A 19791-nucleotide genomic window follows, 5' to 3' on the forward strand; every position below is an offset into this window, starting at 1 on the left:
TCCAAGGAACGTTCCCGACCAGCTTTTACCAGATCGGCGTACTGAGCCCAAGAGGCCAGTCTGGAGCTACTAAGATGACCCGAAACCATTGTGCCTCAATCCTACGTAGAAGTCTTGGCAGAAGCTGGAGAGGAGGGAAGGCGTAAATCAGACGATACTGACCCCACAAGGCCACCAACACACCTGCGGCATCCGCCAGAGGATCCCGTAACCAAGCCACAAAACTCTGCACCTCTGAGCTGAAATGCCAACAGATCCACCTCGGAGATGCCCCACCAGAGATAACTGATGAAACACCTCCGGATGAAGGGTTCACTACCTTTGGTCCCACACCTGCCGACTGAGGTAATCCGCCTGCCAGTTTTACCCCCCAGAAAGGTGTACGGCGGAGAGGGCTGGAACAAACTGTTCTGCCCACCTTCGTATTCCGGCTACCTCCAGATCCGCTAGGATGCCTCTTGTGCCCCCCTGGCGATTTACATAAGCCTTGACCACAGCACTGTCCGATTGAATGCGCACTGGACATCCCTGAAGACGATCCATCCAATGGTCCAGGCACAGTCTGATTGCTCGGAGTTCCAAGACATTGATCGGTTGTCTGGACTCTTCCAGTGTCCAGATGCCCTGAGCAAAATTTGTGCAGAGGACACCTCCCCAGCCAGACAGGCTGGCATCCGTGGTGAACACTGTCCAATAAAAGGGGAGGAAAGTTTTGCCCAGTCGAGGCTCAGCCAATCTGATTGTAAAGAGACTGCGGAGTCTTGTCCCATTTAGCCAGATTCTCCTTGCAGGGACCTCGTATGGAACTGTGCAAACTGAACCGCCACGAACATAGACCCCATCAGGCCCAGTTCCCGCATGCAAGTCCGGAGGGATGACTATCTGCTCGACAGCAGGAGACAAATTGCAGCCTGCAATTTCTGGAGTTTGTCCAAAGGAAGGAGCACTCTAGCTAAAGCAGAGTCCAGAGTCAGACCCAGATAGCCCAGCTTTGTTGACGGAACCAGAGCAGACTTCTGAAAATAGAGAATCCAGCCGAACTCTCTTTTCGTATGGGTGATTTCCAGGATTTCCACCAGAGCAGTAGGAGACACCATTCACAGAAAGAGGTCATCCAAGTAGCCCAGTACCGCGCCCCCCCCCCGTTGGCGTAACAATGCCAGCACCAGGGCTAACACATTTGTGAAGACCCGAGGAGCAGAGGCGAGACCAAAGGGTAACGCCACAAACTGATAATGTTCCTCTTACATGGCAAAGCAGAGGAAGCGCTGGTGCATATATTGGATTGTGAAGGTAAGCATCCTTGATGTCGATAGAGGCAAGAAAATCCCCCTGATGCAGGGATGCCACCACTGTGCGAATGGACTCCATCCTGAACTTCTGCACCCGCACAAAGCAGTTCAGCACCTTGAAGTCCAGGATTGGACACACCTTGCCTTCCTTCCTGGGGACTGCGAACAGGTTTGAGTAAAAACCATGAAAATGTTCCAACATCGGAACCGTGAAAATCACCCCTTGAAGTAACCGGTCTTGTACCGCCTCAAACAAACCCTACAAAGGCTATTTTTTTTTTTTTAAAGAAGTCTGGTCTGCCAACCAGCATTTGAGCCAAAAGACGAGCCAAAATGACCACTTCCGAAACAGAGAGCCGAGCCACTAGGGGAGCCGCATCCAAAGAGGCACCACAGATAACTGCAGCCCTTGGACCAACTGGTCCGCCAGCTCAGCAAATGCAGAGGGGGAGCTGTTCTCCTTCCAGGTCATGGCCTAAAAGCTTAGCTCACTCAGTCATTGTTTGCGACGTCAGGGCAATGGTGAATACTGGCCTTAGTGCCGAACTAGCCAGAGTGTACATATTGCAGGACACAGCCTCCACCTTCCTGTCAGCCAGATCCTTAAAGGCTGGGGACTCTTCAACCGGAATCATGGTTGCCTTGTTCAATCTGGAAACGGGAGGGTCCATCCCCAGTGGAACAGTCCCACTTCTTAAGAAGGAACTCCTCATAGGGGTACCGCCCAGCAAATCGCTTAGGGACCCCAAGGGGACTCGCTTTGGTCATCCCCATTCTTTAGCAAAAATGTTGTCAAAATAGGCGGGGAAAGGAAACACCTTTGCGCTCTGGCTGACTTGTGAGTGCCAAAAGGGAACCTGCACCTGTCGCAGCCGCAGCTGCGTCCTCCATCTTCAAGGTCACACGCACAGATACAATCCGTGCTTCCACCAGCACCTTTTTGTGCGTAGTTGCAGACAAAACAGGGTGACCGCGGGGCTCTCACCACCGAAATCCCCGCACAGAGGGCTTCACTGTCACCGCCGCTGCAATTTTCAATTGCGAACCACCGCAAAATGGCCACCGGACTACACAAACATGGCCCCTGTGCATTGAGCACAGAGTCTACAAGAAAATGGCATCATGAGGCACCGAGGAGGAAACCCTAGGCCTCAAGGACAGGCCCAGGCAGGACAGAGGGCCCTGGCAGGAGCCCCCACAAGGTACATCCCCCGCCCCCTGCACAGCCGATCATCCGGGTACCGCCCGCATAGCGCCCTACCCCCACCCCAGGAGGTGGAACAGACCACCCACACAGCCCTTGCATAAGTGGAGGGGGGTTAGGATGGGGGGACAGATGATGGGGGGTGCCTGACAGGAAGGAGGGGTACCCGGGGGTCCAACCGTTCCAAGGAAGGGACTACGCCCACCCCAAAACCCTCCAGGGGAGAGGGGGGACAGCTTCTCACCATACCAAGAATGAGACGGGCACCGCTACAGACAGAACCTCCTTTCCATCTAAATGGGGGCTGTCGACCAGGAGACCCAGTTGTATGCCTCCTCGCGAGGCGTTTAACTCCCAGGCCAGCCCCTGTCCAGTGGGGTTATGTCGCGGCTGACCTAGTGCGGAGCTGAGGTCTACGCATGCTCGCTGGCCAGACTGGGGTGACCACTGGATCTAGATTATCCAGCCCATCGCCCAGTCCGGCAGTTGATTGTAGAGCTCACAGGAAAAAGACCAGGAGAAAAAATTCTATCTAAAAAGAAAAGATTGCCAGGACCAGAGATCCCAGCAAGGAACTAGGTCCTTACTCCTGACTAGGCAGAAAAAGTGTCCACCCCAAAATTTCCTAGACTAGTCAGCACACCATTGGAACAGGGTGGGCACCACTCCGGGCAGATCACCTCCCTATCTTGGAATGGGGGGTGCTGTGAGCCAGAGGTAAGCTGTGTCGCGGCCAACCTAGCGTGGAGATGTGGTCTGCATGCACTCACTGGCCAGACTGGGGAGACCTTAAGAATCTAGGATATCCAGTGCGTCACCCAGTCCGGCAGTTGATTTTAGTTCTCACTGGAACAGACTTGATTGTAAAAAGAAAACAACAAAAGAAAAAAGTTCAGTTTAAAAAGAAAAAATGCCAGGACCATAGATCCCAGCAAGGAACTAGGTCCTTACTCCTGACTAGGCAGAAAAAGTGTGAGTGGCTATAGCAAAGAAAGAGTATCGTTCCTAGGACTGCACAATGGCGTAGTTAGTACTTTTTTTCTGCCTAGTGTCCTACTCCTGTAGGGGGCAGCATAACCCAATGGTTAAGAAGATCAGAAGCTGTGTTCGTCAATGAACGAAAAAAAAAAAATTTCTCTTCAGAATTGTCGCTTTGTTTATAGCGCAAAAAATAAAGAATAAAATAAAAATTGCAGAGGTGATCAAATATCACCAAAAGAAAGCTCTATTTGTGGGAAAAAAGGACATCAATTTTATTTGGGTACAGCGTCGCACGGCCGTGCAATTTTCCGTTAAAGTAATGCAGTGCCGTATCGCCTGGTCATTAGGGGGTAAAACATTCCGGTCCAGAAGTGGTAAATACCCACTCCATATAAATTTTAATTTTGTGACAAGTTTGTTCTGAAGCACAGTGGAAGTAGTTATTCTCTTACTTCAATAAACAGCCTTTGTTTAAAGAATCCCCAATCTTCATTAGGCATTCTGTGTTTGGTTTTCATAGCCATTTAAAACAAATTTTAAACCGAAATAAACGCCTCTGAGCAGAAGATTCAATTATAGCAGGGGAACACTGGCTAAAGAATGCAAGCTGGTCAGTAAACCATGTGAAGAATCCATCAAAAGAGTAATTTATTTCACAGGCAGAGGTGCATCTCTGTGGTAAACTTTACAAATAAGGACTACCTTTCACATGACAGTTACACAAAAACCAGAGTACACATTCAGCTACAATCATGTAACCAAAAGCTATAAGAAATTGGCTGGTGAGCCACACACACAGCACTTACCTGTTCATCTACATAATTATCAATTCTTTTCTGACACTCCAGCCACTCTTCAGCGATCTGACCCATTTCTTGTTCCAGCTGAAGGTACCTTTGTAGTAAGGTACTATACATATCTTCACTGTACGAGTCATGTGACGCTGTTCCAAGCCTGGGGCAAAACGCACATGAAGAAAAGCTTTTGACTAGCAGTTGTCAAGAGTCTGAAGAGTGAACTGAGAAAATAGACATGAGCGAGTAGCTCTTGAATTAGGCAAGATAACTTAACAAAAACTCATTAAAAAAGGGAATTTTTGACTTACCTGTAAATTGCATTTTTTTGCAACACAGTACAAAACATAGGCAGCTTATTCGTATACCATGGGTTATAGATCGGTAACTTCAACTGATTGAACACTGCCAATCTTTTGAGAACACACCCCTTCTATAACACCGCCCCACTACGTGAGTTCTCAGTTTTGTATCAAGCAGAGTTTAGGAAGAGTGGCTTGTGTTCTGTTCTGTACTCCAAGATATGGAATTTACAGGTAAGTCAAAATTCCTCTTATCCAAATTGAACAGCACAGGATAAAGACACTTCATTCACACACCAAGGGACAACCCAAAGCAATGAATAAAAGGGGGGGGGGGCAACAACTAGGCTAACTGTGCTAATAGGTCCACAAACAGGGGTAAAAAAACATCAGACTCAGAGAGCCCCTACAATAATCTTGCAGCCAGAAGCTGCCTCAGCAGAACAAACATGCATCAGTTAAAACCGAAAAAATATGAACAGAAGACCAAGTGGTGGCCTTACAGAGCTGGGCAAGAGAGGTTTGGTGCCTAAAGTCCCAGGATACTCCAACAGATCTTGTGGAGTGTGCCAGTAACAGCACAGGAGGTGGTGTGTTGCAGCATAGCTCTAGTTATCAAAATCCTTATCCACCCAGCACCACCAAAGTAGTCTTTGAAGCAGGGCGCTCTTTCCTAAGATCCAAGAACAGTACAAACAGGGAATCTGTTAACAAAACAAAGCAGTTGCTTTTATGTACACTTTAATGGCTTTGACAATGTCCAGGAAATGTAGGGGACTTCCTTTGGATGCTTAGGAGCAGGGCACAAGGATGGCAGAACATGTCCTCATGCAGATTGTTTGCGGAAACCACATTGAGAAGGAAAGATGGTCTAGAACATAAAACAACCTAGTTATTGTGAAGTAAGAAGGGCTCTTTGCAAGAAAGAACTGCTAAATCCGATACATGTCTTACATATGTAATGGCCACCAAGAAGGCTACTTTGACGTATAAAGACTCCAAGGAAATATCCCAGATGAGTTCAGAGTTTTTTACAAGGCAGAAAGAACAAAGTTAAGTTCCGTGGGGAGCACAGAGTACTGCAAGGGGAACGTGATCGGATTAACACCTTGAATAAAAGGTTTTAATGAGAGAAATCAAAGCTAGAGGCCTTTGAAAACTTGCCCATTACAGTGCAGACCTCTAGATTCTGGCCCAGACCTGTTGTAGGAAAGCCAGAACATGGGGTAGGGAGTAATCTCTGGGATGGAATTTATTGCGCTCATACCAAGCAAAGATTTCCAGGTACGATAATAGATCTTCCTGGATGTGGCTTTTCTTGAATGCAGCAAAGTAGGAATCACAGACTCAGAGACCCCTCTATCTTAAGACTTGAGTTTTAACAGCCATGCTGTTAAAGCCAGAGACTGAAGCAGAGTGGAAGAGAGGGTCTTAAGAGAGCAGATGCGGTCTACTGGAAGAGTCCAGGGGTCTTCTGCAAGAACTCTGAGTATGTCTGTGTACCAGTTTCTTCTGGTTCATGAAGTAGGCAAAAGGGGGGGAAGAAGTCTGAGTACATTATGAGGGCTCTAGGCAGAAGTAGTGATCAGTGACGTAACACCTGATCCGCCACCTGAGACTGAGCTCTGCATGGATAAGTTTTAGCACCAAGTTTAACCACTTAAGCCCCGGAAGATTTTACCCCCTTCCAGACCAGGGGGTTTTTTGCGATTTTTTTACTGCGTGACTTTAACGGACAATTGCGCGGTCGTGCGATGCTGTACCTAAATGAATTTCACGTCTTTTTTTTCCCACAAACAGAGCTTTCTTTTGGTGGTATTTGATCACCTGTGCGATTTTTTGATCACGCGCTATAAACAAAAAAAGAGCGTAATTTTTGCAAAAATAACAATATTTTTAATTTTTTTTATATGAAATTCCCCCAAAAAAATGTAAAAATCAAATTTTTTTAACATTTTCGGCCAATTTGTTTTACGCTACCTATGTTTGGTAAAAAAAAATAAAAAATCGCAAAAAGCGTATTTTGATTGGTTTGCGCAAAAGCTATCGCGTTTACTAACAAAGGGAAAGATTTTTGTCATTTTTGGTGTTTTTCTTTTTAACGAGTAATGGCGGCGATCTGCGATTTTTTTGCGGTACTGCGACATTGCGGCGGACAGATCGGACCCTTGACTGACATTTTTGACACTTTTGGGGGTACCAGTGACATTACTGCAGTAATCAGTGCTATATATATGCACTGTTACTGCAAAAATGACACTGGCAGGGAAGGGGTTAACAGTATTGGACAGGGAGGGGTTAAGTGTGTCCTAGGGGCGTGTTTCTAACTGTGTAGGGACATTGCTATTGGTGTAAAAATAAAGATCAACGGTTCTACATAGTAGAACCGTCTGATCTTCATTTTTACACAGGGAGAACTGACAGGCGGCTTGTTTACATAAGCCGATCTGTCTTTCTCCCGCTGTACCGGCGATCGTAGTGTGACCGGCGGACATCGGGTCTGCCAGTCACACTCCCGCGCTCCTCCGTGAACGAGCCGAGGCGGGCGGGCGCGCGCTCGCCCGCTATTGGCTCTAGAAGGAGTGACAGGCGAGCGACGTAGACCTACGTCACTCTGCCTGGCCGGGGCTGACTGCCGCAGTAAATATACTGTGCGCAGTCGGCAAGCGGTTAAAAAGTTTACAGTGTAAAGTAAACATATTCCAAACATGGCCCTGGTTTACAAAGTAACGTGTAATAATAAATGGGTAATTTTCTGCGATTAATTCCAACTATATCAATGTCCTTACAGTGGATAAAAGCAGCCAACACATGATCTCGAATAAAAAAGCCGATCAAAAATAAAAAGGTGTAGCGCTAGATAGTAAATATGAAAAACATCAAGTTCACATTCAGGGGAAGAAAACCACAAAAGAGGTGTCCACTCAAAGCCGATCAATCTCCTTATGGGTGAAGATAAAGAAGAGGCATCACCGGGTTTGATCACTGACACAGTCAGTGTGATCAAACCTGGTGATGGCTCTTCTTTATTTTCACCCATAAGGAGATTGATCGGCTTTAACGTGTAATAATACCGTCTTCACTGTTTACAATTCTGGACTGTAAAGAAAGTCCAGGCTTTACCCATAATGGTGGTCATACCCCTAAAGGGGGTTCCATTGTGATTGATCGCTGCCATGGACCTGTATAGCATCCTGCAGCTAACCCAACATATTAAACCAAGAAGGTAAGCACCCCACGCAGGATCCAGTGCCTGAAGAAACACTACAAGCTGTGCTCACAATGTAGGGTCCAGGTAGAGCCCCCAATGTTTTTTTGCACTGATCCAGACTCACTGCTGCTGAAGACATTGAGGCTGATTGAAGAATTCATAAAGAAAATAATAGTAGCAGAGCTTGTTTCTCTGTGAAGGAGAAGAGGTCCATCACCTACAAACACGGAGTGGGGTAGGTTATAGGGGAGGCGTTCTGGGAGGGCATGTCCTCAGAAGCTTGCCAGGGTTCATTTATCTGAAGGTACAGAGCTATATCCCAGCTGTACTGCTTGTGTCTTGTACTATATGATCAAGATGAGGCTCTTTGGCTCCTTTTTTGGCCCATCTTACACAGAATTAGAGTTGGACAGCAAAGTTTTTGTCATAACTAAAAATAAAATGAATATGACCTTATGCAGAGACAAGCTTGCTGAAAATCTTCACTATCCAGTAACACATCCAGGTGTGTCAGATACCTGCTCCCTGTTCTCTGATTCCTTCTGCTGACCCCTGCATCACTATACTGTACTTTCCAGTAATGATGTAGTGGCCCATGAAAAGAAACTAAAAAGTGCAGGACAATATCTGGCACTCCCAGAAGGGTGCAGAGAATGGTTACAATCTTCAAAGAGCCTCTGATGAACCCTTAGGAGCCACGAATGTTTCCAAGAAAAAAAAAAACACATCCTAGGTAATTCAGCAACCAATTGGGATACATCCAGGTTTAACTGAGGCATGTGATGGTTGGGAGAGCTGATGCTCTACCAAATTTTAACCTTGTGCTAAAAGTCATTCTTTCAAACCAAACTGCAATGGTGCCATTCTGGCACTTTAAATATTGTGCTACTTAACCTGACTACCAACATGCAAAAAAAAAAAAATGAACAGGTCCAGGTACAATAAGCAACTGCATGAAAAACTACCATGACAGTTTTATTTTTAAATTCTCAAGAGGTTCAACAGGGAATAAGTCTACAAGATATAAAGATAACACTTTCACTTCTACCTTCACAAAAAAAAAAAAAAACACAGCAGGAATCTAGCTGGTTGCTATGGGAAACAAGCACTTTTAATGGAAATTCTCACAGAATGTAATACCTCAACTGTGAAACAAGTGCCGGTAAACTATTTTGGAGTAACGGTTCAGAAAATACTAAGTTTTCAAACAGATGCTTGTTGTGTAGTTCCCACGTCACTTGAAATTTCTTCAAATGCTCATTTTCCTACAAACGATAAAACAGAGAAATCATGCAAATTAAACTTTTGTTTCCAATAACTATTGAAGACTTATTAATTAACAGGTTAGGAAAACACCACACAGACAAAACCAAAAAGAAAAATCAAAAAGTGAACATACTGGTTCAATACAGAATATTTGACAAGCTCCAACCATGTGTCTTCCTGTTAGGTTCATAGGTTAGCAGATATAAAGATCAAAATTTATTGTTACTACAGATCCTGCAGATGCCAGGTCTCAAGATATTCCCTGTTAATAGCGCTCAAGCCTTCTATTAATTTTGCAACATGTGAAGGCTAGGTCTCTCTCGAACAGTTTATAACAGGTGCAGGATTTAAACCACTCTTGTCAGAACAGTGATCTGCCTTACCCAACAGTGAATATTCTTATACCGTCGAATACCACTCCCCAGATTATCATTTGCACTCTGAGGAAATAACTTCATAGGTGTTCCAGAGCCACGCTACATCCCAAATGCAACTCATCAACACTGTAGTATTGTAAAGTTTACTAAGGAAAAGGGGGCCAAATCAGGCAAAATTAAACTCTAGAAAAAAAAATTGCCTGTCATCAGCACACTAATGTTCACCTGTGTTTAATGGACAGCCATTTTGTCCTTACCAAAGTGACGAGAAAGGTGCCAATAGTACATGCTGCCTGACAGAGGGCACTGTACTCTTCTAGAAGAAGGGAGATAAACTGATGGGCTTGGGGAGGCCCCTGGATGCTGGGAGTCACTTTAAAGCCCAGAGACAAGTGCTTAAGCAGGCGAACTTTCATTTCCAGGACATATTCGCGGGCTTGCTGCTCCAAACGTTGATATAGCTGATAAGGGTCTCTCTCGCACAACCTGCAAGGGAAAGGCCAGAGTTATATTTTTTTATACAGAAAATATTTTCCACTATCCTGACTACAGTTTAGGGGAGATGCTGGTGAGTTGAAGAGATTCCTTTGAGGGTCCATTCACACCAAGTGCAGTGGAGGAGCGTTGGGTGGCTATACAAGCACAGTCCAACCACAAGACGAGGCAAAATACCCTGTCTCTGCTGTGGCCATTTACACCACTGTTTTGCGCTGGTGTGCACTGAAAAAAAGTACTTTTTTCCAGCGCTGGTCACTGCAAACCAACCGATAGAATTGATGAAATGCCACTGTGTGCTGCAAGGTGGATGGAGGAATCAACTCCGCCAGCAGCCACTTACTAACAGAATTCAATTAAATTATTGATGTTTAATAAAAAGGGCCAGCCACACACTGATCAAAATTTGGCCAGTCCCTGTTAAACTGGCCAAGTTTTGATCAGCTATCAGCTTTAGTTTAGTTTTTTCTTTAAACCAGCACAAAAGGACATTAAATCAAATTGAAAGACAAGTGTCCCTTGTGCTGATGGCATTCTTGTATTTGAAACCTTGACAATTGCCTATGACAGGTCCAGCGACCTGTACCAACTTCCGCAGTACCAGAAATTTAACACTGCAGGGGGGACAGAGGATGCAAAATTTCAACTAAGAGCAGCCACTTCATTCAATGTTAATGCCGTCCCTTGTGCAGTATTAAAGAAAAAAAAAAAGAAAAATAACTGGCTTTATTTACTTTTACGTGGTGAGTTAACGCACATTTTAGATCTCTCGCCTTTATTGAAGGTAAATAGTTGCACAGAACAGATGATTACCTATCTACCAATTCCTTCATTCCATCTTTTTCTGGCACTAGTGACTGGTCCTGGTCATCTGCCAGCGGCGTCCCAGCCTGGCGATATATGCAGCGAATCATGTACCGTACATCTGACCAATAATTCTGAAGCTGCTGGGTTTCCCGTTCAGACTCTGCTGAAATCTCCCTAAATTACGAAAATATGGCAATCAAAAAGAAGCAACTTTAAAATGGATAAAAAAAAACAGCAAACATGTAATGTACAGTATGTAAACTGGCAGAATAAATTCTCCAAACAAAATATTACCTTCCCTTGCCTATGATTATTCCTAATCCCCAGTGCTGCTAGAAACATCTCACCAAATATCTGAACAGGAATTGATACCATTAAGCAATATTCCAAAAATCTTCCTTTGGTAAATGTCCATAATATGCCATCTTACATCAATTAAAATAAATAAATCTTAACACACACACACACATATATATATATAAGGAGGGAACTGGAGCCGGGCATGCTGCTGGGTGGGACAGCTTTCTTGCCGAGGGGTTTCAGGGAAGGCGCATCTCTCTGGGGCTCTTGGAATGTGGTAATTTGACACTTGAGGTTCTTGGGGCTGAAGTTTTTGGCGTGTGTGTGTCATGCCGTGTTGGCAGGACTCTGCTCCCTTCCCTGCTTGTCTCCAGAGCCACACATGGGGTCTGGCAGGTAAGAGAAGGGTTCGGCCATAGTGCACATGGATTGGCTGGTGCTGAGGGAGAGGGGAGCCTTTTCGTGTGGTGGGTCTGCTGGTGGAGGGGGCAGAGGGTGCACAAGAATGCCGGTGTGTGAAGAGGAAGAGAAACTGACTGATGCAGCTGAACAGCAGAGGTTTTTTTTTTTTTATGTTGGAGCTGGATCAGCTGCCTGGTGACCCGAGCTGCACGTCTGGGGTGTTGGGCAACGGGAGTTGCTTGCATCTTATGCAGAGTGGGCAGGCCGAAGCCCAGGAGCTGGGACGTGTTTTTTTGGTCACCATGGCGACCTGGGATTTGTTGCGCCTCGCCCCTTCATATACACACTGGTCCTGTCCTCCCCTGTCGCCCACCCCACACACTGTGGGTCAGCCCCCCTCTATATACACCCTGGCCCCAGGCCCCCCCTGTGTACAGCCTTGATCCCGTTATATCTACATATACACACATATATATATATATATATATATATATATATATATATATATATATATATATATTTTTTTTTTTTTTTTACCTGGAGTAGTCATAGGAGAAGATGCAGGAGCCCAGGCTGATGTCGAAGTCCCAGATCCACTGCATTCCCTTGGAAGAAGAGAAGAGTGTTGGAGCTCCCCAGGGCACAGAGGACAAACACACAGCCCAGGCAGATCTCCTGCTCCATCCTGCACCCACTCTGTAGGGAAGCGGCTACATGGTGATGGGGGGTTGGGACACAGGCTGCTGGGTCCCTCACCACCTCACCCTCCGCTGAGGCCTGACCTCCCCCGCCGACCTCTCCTGCTCCGTGTAGGAGGGCTCAAAGGGGAGGAAGACCAGCTTGGAAGTGATGCAGCTCAGGCACAGCACACAGCAGAAGAGCAAACACAGCTCCTTGCTCAGTCATTGAGGAGGGGGGGACAGCGGCCGCCTGAAAGAAGGAGCCTGGCCCAGTGCCCAACTGTCACTTACACGGGGTTGGACATAGAAATCCTGTCCAGCCTGCTGCCTAATTTCGGGGAAACCAGAGACCAGCTGGGGGGGGGGGGGAAGGTTCTGGTAATGAGGGCACCCACTGCTGGTGGGAGTGTCTACTGCTTCAGAATCGACTCCTCAAGGGATACCGGACAGCAAAGCGTCTGGGACCACCAAGGGTCATGTTAGATGAACCCAGCCCTTTTAGGACACAATTGTAAAAATAAGCTGGATAAGAGAAAACCATAACCGCACAGGACAGTTTATGGGTGACAAACAGAACAGATAGGTCTGCTGCATCCTCCCAACATAAATGACTCCTGCACTGACGCAATCAGTGCATCTACCAGTGCCTCTTGTGTAGCGCAGCAGCCATGGAGGAATCATCCTCACTGTCTGACGGATTCAGGGAAACATGGACCCAGACCCCGCAGGGTGGTCCCATTCGCTGCGACCGAACCAGATGCAGGACCTGATGAGACAGGAGAATCGCTAAGGCAAACGCTATCCTTACCCCGTACAGAGGGTCGGCGACTCAAGCCCCCCACAGCGGGCGCTGACCAATGCCCGCAAAAAAGGGAAGTCAACGAGAGAACCCCGCAAGGAGGCCCACATAGGAGACCACAAACGAACCCCCCAAGGGGGGCCATCTGCATTGTTGACAGTTTGCAGACTACCCCCACAGAGCCACTGGGGAAGGCAGATGCCCAACTGCACCCTGGCAGCTAAACCTGCCTTGGACCCTGTTCTCTCTCCCCCCCCCCCCCCCCCCTATAAGCCACCCTACCCAACTGTGTGATACTCTGACCCGCGGATACTGAGCCACCCACCCCCAAGGACACCAGCTGTCCCAAGGGGACCCAAAAATGCCACCCACCACATAAAAGACACGCCAAGGGTGACACAGGCAGCCAAGCCAGCTCAGAGCCACCCAAGGAGGGGGGGAGAGGAGGAAAGAGAACCCAAGAGGGACCAACAAACCCAGGGAGTACCCGTGTCCGACACCGCAACCAGAAAAGGAGAGGATGGGGCCCTTGCTTACCAATCCAGAGAAGCATGCGGATAACACTACAAAGACCGAAACCTCCTCGCCACCGAAGTGGGGGAGCGGTCGGGCAGAAGGAACGCTGCGATTCAGGCTGAGACCTGGTCGTATGCGACCATGCAAGATGTTCTCTCGCAGGCCTGCCCCCATCCAGTGGGGCTGTGTCACAGCCGACCGATCGCGGCACTATGGTCTGCACGCGTTTGCTGGCCGGGCAGTTGCTAGAAGATCTCCACAGGAAAAAAATTGGTATCCAAAAAAAAAAAAAATACTAAAAAAAAAAAGCCAGGACCTAGGGCCCGGCAGGTAGACTAGGTCATGCCAGCTGAGGACAGCCCACAGGGTGTAGCCAAGCTTTTATTTGTCTGCCTAGTCCTACTCCTGTAGAGGGCAGCATAACCCTATGGTGAAGAATATGGGGCTGTGTGTCAATGAACGGAAGAGAAAAAACCCAGTGGTGAATAAATATCAGCAAAAGAAAGCGTTGTCTGAAAGAATAAGAATTGAATTTGGGTACAGTGTTGCATGACTACGGTCATTCAACGTGACAGCGCTGACAGCTGTAAAATGGCCTAGGCCGGAAGCAGGTGAAGGCAATTAACAGAGCCTGCCCTTCTGAGTAACAGAAGTGCTGAGAGGAGGGGCTTCAGGAGGGAAAGTCACTATACAAGAAACACACATCACTGACTGCATGCTGCAAGGTTTCATGGGGTATGTAGTCCTTATAAAAATGGAAAGTAAATGAATAAGCACAGGAGAAGCTGCAAATAATACAGGGCATTCAGGATTTGTGGAAAGAGATGGGCAGCAGATAAGCAGCCCTCCTAACATGAAAGGAGGATTTGTCCAACAATCTGATTGTGGATTGTCAAAAATAGCTAAAATTTGTTTTGCTACTACAATACTGATGTTATAAAATGAAAGTATACGCTGTGACTATAGATCTCCTTTAACCACTTCCCGCAAACAGACGTACCGGGGTGATACCTGCAGCTAGAGGTATCGCCTCCATACCGTTTTTTTTTTTAAGAGCTGGCGGTCGGCTTTCTTGTGATAACTGATACAGCTCAGCAGCCGCTCAGACGGTATCACAAGGAGCAACATACAAAAAAATTGGGCTAACTTTACGCTTTCTTTTTTAATTCAATGAAGTGTATACTTTTAAAAAAAAATGGAGTTTAAAAGACCGCTGCGCAAATACCATATGACATAAAATATTGCAAGGACCGCCATTTTATTCTCCAGAGTCTTTGCTAAAATATATATATATATGTGTGTGTGTGTGTTTGGGGGTTCTAAGTAATTTTACAGTAAAAAAAATACTGATTTTAACTTGTAAACAACATGTGAGCAATAGGCTTGGTCCTTAAGTGGTTAAATTATGGAGGCAGCTTTATTGAAAAAGTTAATGACAGATGGCTGGGCTTGGACCTGAATTCAGGACTCCCAATAACAAGGCGAATATAGTTTCCATGTGGCACACAGATGAGGCTACCTGGCTGGCAAAGGTTATATTGGGCATCTGGGCTAGGTCTGCTCTATGTGAGGTCATTTTCCTTTCTAAAAAGTTAACACTTGATGACATAATTGCTTTAAAACTGCAAATTTAAGTCTGAGTTTTTTTTTTCCCTGTCCAAAACAGAGATGGAATGGGGGAAAGTGGAATTCGGATGGCTATGTATTACCTGGGCTCAGACATCCACACAAATGACCCATTCTCTTTAGGGTAAATCCATGAGTTCCATTACATAAGCTGGGCGCTTTGCATTGGGAACACTGAAAAAGCAGGAGCAAAAATACTTCAAAATCCAACAGAGCAGTTTACTAGGATATGAAAGGAACCCATAGCTACCCAACATTCTCAGAGCTAAATGATTCAACATAGCTGCAAGGGACCTCTAGTTACACCACAGCTGGAGAGCCACACTACACAACTTACATTTTAATAAAATTAAACTTTTTGTTTCCCACTCTGATTGTAATGGAGCTGAAAAACGAATTTGTAAGGCCTTACCTGCGCTCGTTACATGCTTCACAACTGCATGCTATATCAGCAGGTGCCGTATTGAGTGCCACAGTGGGTGCAACTGTCTGAGCTCCCATAAGCATCCTCCCTCCACCAACAGACTCCTGTTTAGAACCGCTGTTTCCCGGGGACATGTGCAAAAGGAAATCTTGACTCTGAAAGCAAGGAGATGCTCAGTCATAGAAAACATAGATCTGGTTTACATATATGACACGAAAACCTACATTCATGTAAAATCAGTGCTGCCAAAGCCATGGCTGACCCAAGAGACACTTTCAAAACTTCAAATTAGTTTAAATACACTCTGCAAATCCCTGCTTTCTTGAATTACCATTCACATGATGTAGACAATTCTCAATACTGCTGCTCATGCTCAATTATACACTCACCGGCCACTTTATTAGGTACACCTTGCTAGTATCGGCTTGGACCCGCTTCTGCCTTAAAAACTACCTTTATTTTTCCTGGCATAGAGTCAAAAAGGTGTTGGAAACATTCCTCAGATTTTGGACCATATTGAGATGATAGCATCACGCAGTTGCTGCAGATTTGTCGGCTGCACATCCATGATGCAAATCTCCTGTTCCACCGCATCCCAAAGATGCTCTCGATTAGATTAAGATCTGGTGACTGTGGAGGCCACTGGAGTACAGTGAACTTCTTGTCATGTTCAAGAAACCAGTGGTGAGATGATTTGAGCTTTGTGAGATGCTGCATTATCCTGCTGGAAGGAGCCATCAGAAGATGGGTACACTGTAGTCATAAGGGATGGACATGGTGAGCAACAACACTCAGGTAGGACGTGGCTTCTTAATGATGCTCAATTGGTACTAAGGGGCCAAAAGTGTGCCAAGAAAATATCCCCCACACCATTACACCACCAACAGCTTGAACCGTTGATACAAGGCAGGATAGATCCAGGCTTTCATTTTGTTTATGCCAAATTCTGACCCTACTATCTGAATGCCGCAGCTGATAACGAGACTCATCAGACCAGGCATTGTTTTTTCACTCTTCTATTGTGCAATTTTGGTGAGCCTGTGTGAAATTGTAGCCTCAGTATCCTATTCTTAGCTGACAGATGTGGCACCCGGTCTGGTCTTCTGCTGCTGTAGCCCTTCTGCTTCAAGGTTCGATGTGTTATGCATTAAGAGGTGGTGTTCTGCATATTTTTGGTTGTAACGAGTGGTTGAGTTACAGTTGACTATGATCTTGGACCAGCCCATTCTCCTTTGACCTCTGACATCAACAAGGCATTTTCGTCCACAAACTATCACTTGATATTCTCTTTTTCGGACCATTCTCTGTAAACCCTAGAGATTGCTGTGCATGAAAATCCCAGTAGATCAGCAGTTTCTAATGGCACTTTTCCACTGCAAGTACCGGCTAGTACCGGCTCGGCTCTACTCGGCCCTGCTTGGCCCGGTTTGCTTTTCCACTGCGGTACCGCATGGTATAGTGTCGGAACGGTTCGGTACGGTACGGTACGGTATAGGTTTGCTTTTCCACTAAAGTAGTACTAAAGTTAAGTGGGTGGGATAACAACGGGGTGGGTGTGATTCTCTGACCAATCAGTGGCTAGTAGTAACTGCATGCAAAGGATTGTGGGATATGGTACCAGTTTGGTACCTGTTGGAACCACAATCGAGTAGGTACTGTTTTTTCAGAGCCGTACCGTTCGGTTCCATGCAGTGGAAAAGCAAACCTATACCATACCGTACCGAACCGTTCCGACCCTATACCATGCGGTACCAGCAGTGGAAAAGCACAAAAGCGTGCCGAACCGGTACGGTTCCATGCAGTGGAAAAGCACCATTAAAGACTCAGACCAACCAGTTTGGCACCAACAACCATGCCACAAAGTCACTTAAATCCCCTTTCTTCCCCAATCTGGTGCATGGTTTGAACTTCAGCAAATCATCTTCACCGCATCCAGATGCCTAAATGCACTGAGTTGCAGCCATGTCATTGGCTGATTAGCAATTTGTGTTACCAAGCAATTGAACAGGTGTATCTAGTAAAGTGGCCGGTGAGTGTATCGTCAGTGAACGTGATGGGGCAAAATCTAGCAGTGCAGGATAGACGTCATGTTCAGTAATAACTTGCAAAGTTCCAAGACCATTGTGCATACAAAAGCAATATTTTTTTTTCTGAGAGGAGACTGGCAAAGCAGAACTAAAAGAGAAAAACTTTTTTCATTTTGGATAGAGTAAAAGGAACATTATGAACCATGTCCTTTTTTGCCATCGTTGTCCCATTGGGGAATTTTCCCTTTACTTCTTATCTTATAGACAAAATAGCAAGTGAAAAGTTGGGTAATCTCGGGCTGTCCCCAGAATTGGTATCCCCATTAGAAGACTCCCTCCGGTCATTGTTCTGGTGACAATTCAAAATTTGGGGTTTTCTCACTTTCCTTTTTGGTGATCACCTCCATTTGGAAGCTGACACCCCCAAACCAGAATCATGTGTGTAAGCTTGCAAAGTTTACACAGATGCTACAGCAGCTGGGAGGGTATGTAAAACCCTCTGCTACTGCTGATGTATTACCCCAGTGGCCGCAAGAGAGTCAATAATGGCCAGATCCAGCTGGAATAGGTCAAGTATTTATTAGACTGCGCCTTTTAGGGGTCCAGTTTCTGGATGGCAAATAAAGGTGATGCAAAAGGAGCTCCCAAAGAGAAAGGATGGGCTAAGAGCCGGTTCACATAGGCGCGACCCGACTTGCCGGGGCGACCTGTGAAGTCGTGGTGCGCAGCTCGCACCGCGACCTCGGAGCGGCATGCACGGACTTCATATCATTGAAGTCAATGTAGGTCGCTCCAGGTCAACCCCAAAATAGTACAGGACCCTTTTTCTAAGTCGGAGCGACTTGTGTCACTCCTATTAGAACGGGTCCTGTGCTAATCTATGGCAGGCGACCCACGGCGACTTGTCAAGCGACCAGGTCGCCTGACAAGTCGCCCCAGTGTGAACCGGCTCTAACACTAAAGCCGCCCACAGACAACCAGTACATCTAAATAGGCTATATTTGAATAATAAAATAAAATGTATTTGGTATCAATTATTAGACCAAGTAACGCTCCACATTAGAGAGGAGATCTTTTTTGTGACATTACTGAGCAAAGCCCCTCCAACCCAACCAAAAAAAAAAACACACACACCTGCGCCAGTACTTACCACTAAAGACTGGTCTTGTGTGGGGTGGATATCCTCGCTCTCTACTGTCCTTCGGCAGTCTGAGCATACCCACAAGGGAAGGTGCATCTTGGCATTGGCTTTAGGAGATGTAGAAAGTGCTAATTTGCTTGAGTTTTTTGTGCTGCACTCAGAAAGTGCAAGGTCCTTACGTTCGCTTCTACAGAGAAGGCAGTGTTCTCCAGTTGTGTACGGAGCCCTCTGGCCCAGGCCAAATGTAAAGGGAGCCTGCAGAGAATATAGAAATAAAATTAACAATCTATGAAGGGAAAAAAAAAATATCTTATTCTCAGAGACTATTTTTTTTTTTTTTTTGGATTTGCTACTTGCCATCTACAAGTTTATGAGATGCAAAATATGCATTCAGTCGAATGAATGCAGAAGTGGAACAGTGAAGTGTCAGTTTTTTTGTCATGCTGAAATAGAATGCAAACTCTCACCAGTGGGATTTATGGCACAAAACACATTTACATTGCAAACCCACCTATCAGCATTCAATACCAGTCTGGGGCTGTGCTCTCTATAAGCTATAGAGGCACTTCATGGGTCAGGTTCAGGTATGTTAGATTTTAGTTATTTTCTGAAAGAGGAAATTGCATCTTACAGGGCTGCATCAAATTTAGAAATTTTGCATCAGAAATTACCAAGGTGCAACTAATGTTTGCAAAAAGGAGTCACTCCATAGCTGGCCAAACAATGAACACCTAACTTGCAACGGAGGGAGCAGCAAAGTAATAACAACTTGCTGGTATGGCCAGTAAGGAGAAGCCAACTGGTTTCTTACTGATCCTGTTGCTGGTGAGTGAAGGATTAAATTACTGGGTGTGTGCCATTGTGGGGCCTTGAAATCCTGCTCTATGGCTAGCAAACAATTTCCTGACTATTGTGTCCACAGCCATCGCTGGGCTCCAAGTCAGTATTTGTCCACTTGTACAGAACACAGTAGCATATTCGGGGCAACAGTATCAGTTTTTTTTTTTTTTCCACAGACGGATTTACATATATGCAGTGCTACTCACTGATTATTGCATGTACTTTGGGTTACAGCAATCTGTGTAAAACGCATAATTCACAATTTACTGTTTATACACATAGCAGACTGACTAAAGCTGGATACACA

The 19791-nt window shown here is 45.9% G+C and overlaps 1 protein-coding gene across 2 annotated transcripts in view; it reads right to left on the reverse strand.

Moving 5' to 3' along the window:
* Window positions 1-19791, reverse strand: part of FAM193A (family with sequence similarity 193 member A) — a 237038-nt gene that overhangs the window by 129658 nt on the left and 87589 nt on the right. For both annotated transcript variants that reach the window (XM_082244008.1, XM_082244007.1), the window contains exons 3-8: window positions 18654-18899; window positions 15465-15631; window positions 10736-10903; window positions 9685-9913; window positions 8925-9049; window positions 4284-4431 (exon numbers count right to left, since the gene is read on the reverse strand). In XM_082244008.1, the coding sequence (XP_082100134.1) occupies window positions 4284-4431; window positions 8925-9049; window positions 9685-9913; window positions 10736-10903; window positions 15465-15631; window positions 18654-18899 (1083 nt within the window). The remainder of the gene's footprint in view (window positions 1-4283; window positions 4432-8924; window positions 9050-9684; window positions 9914-10735; window positions 10904-15464; window positions 15632-18653; window positions 18900-19791) is intronic.

Source organism: Pelophylax lessonae (assembly GCF_965119305.1).
Source record: "Pelophylax lessonae genome assembly, chromosome: 1".
Classification (NCBI taxonomy): Eukaryota; Metazoa; Chordata; class Amphibia; order Anura; family Ranidae; genus Pelophylax; species Pelophylax lessonae.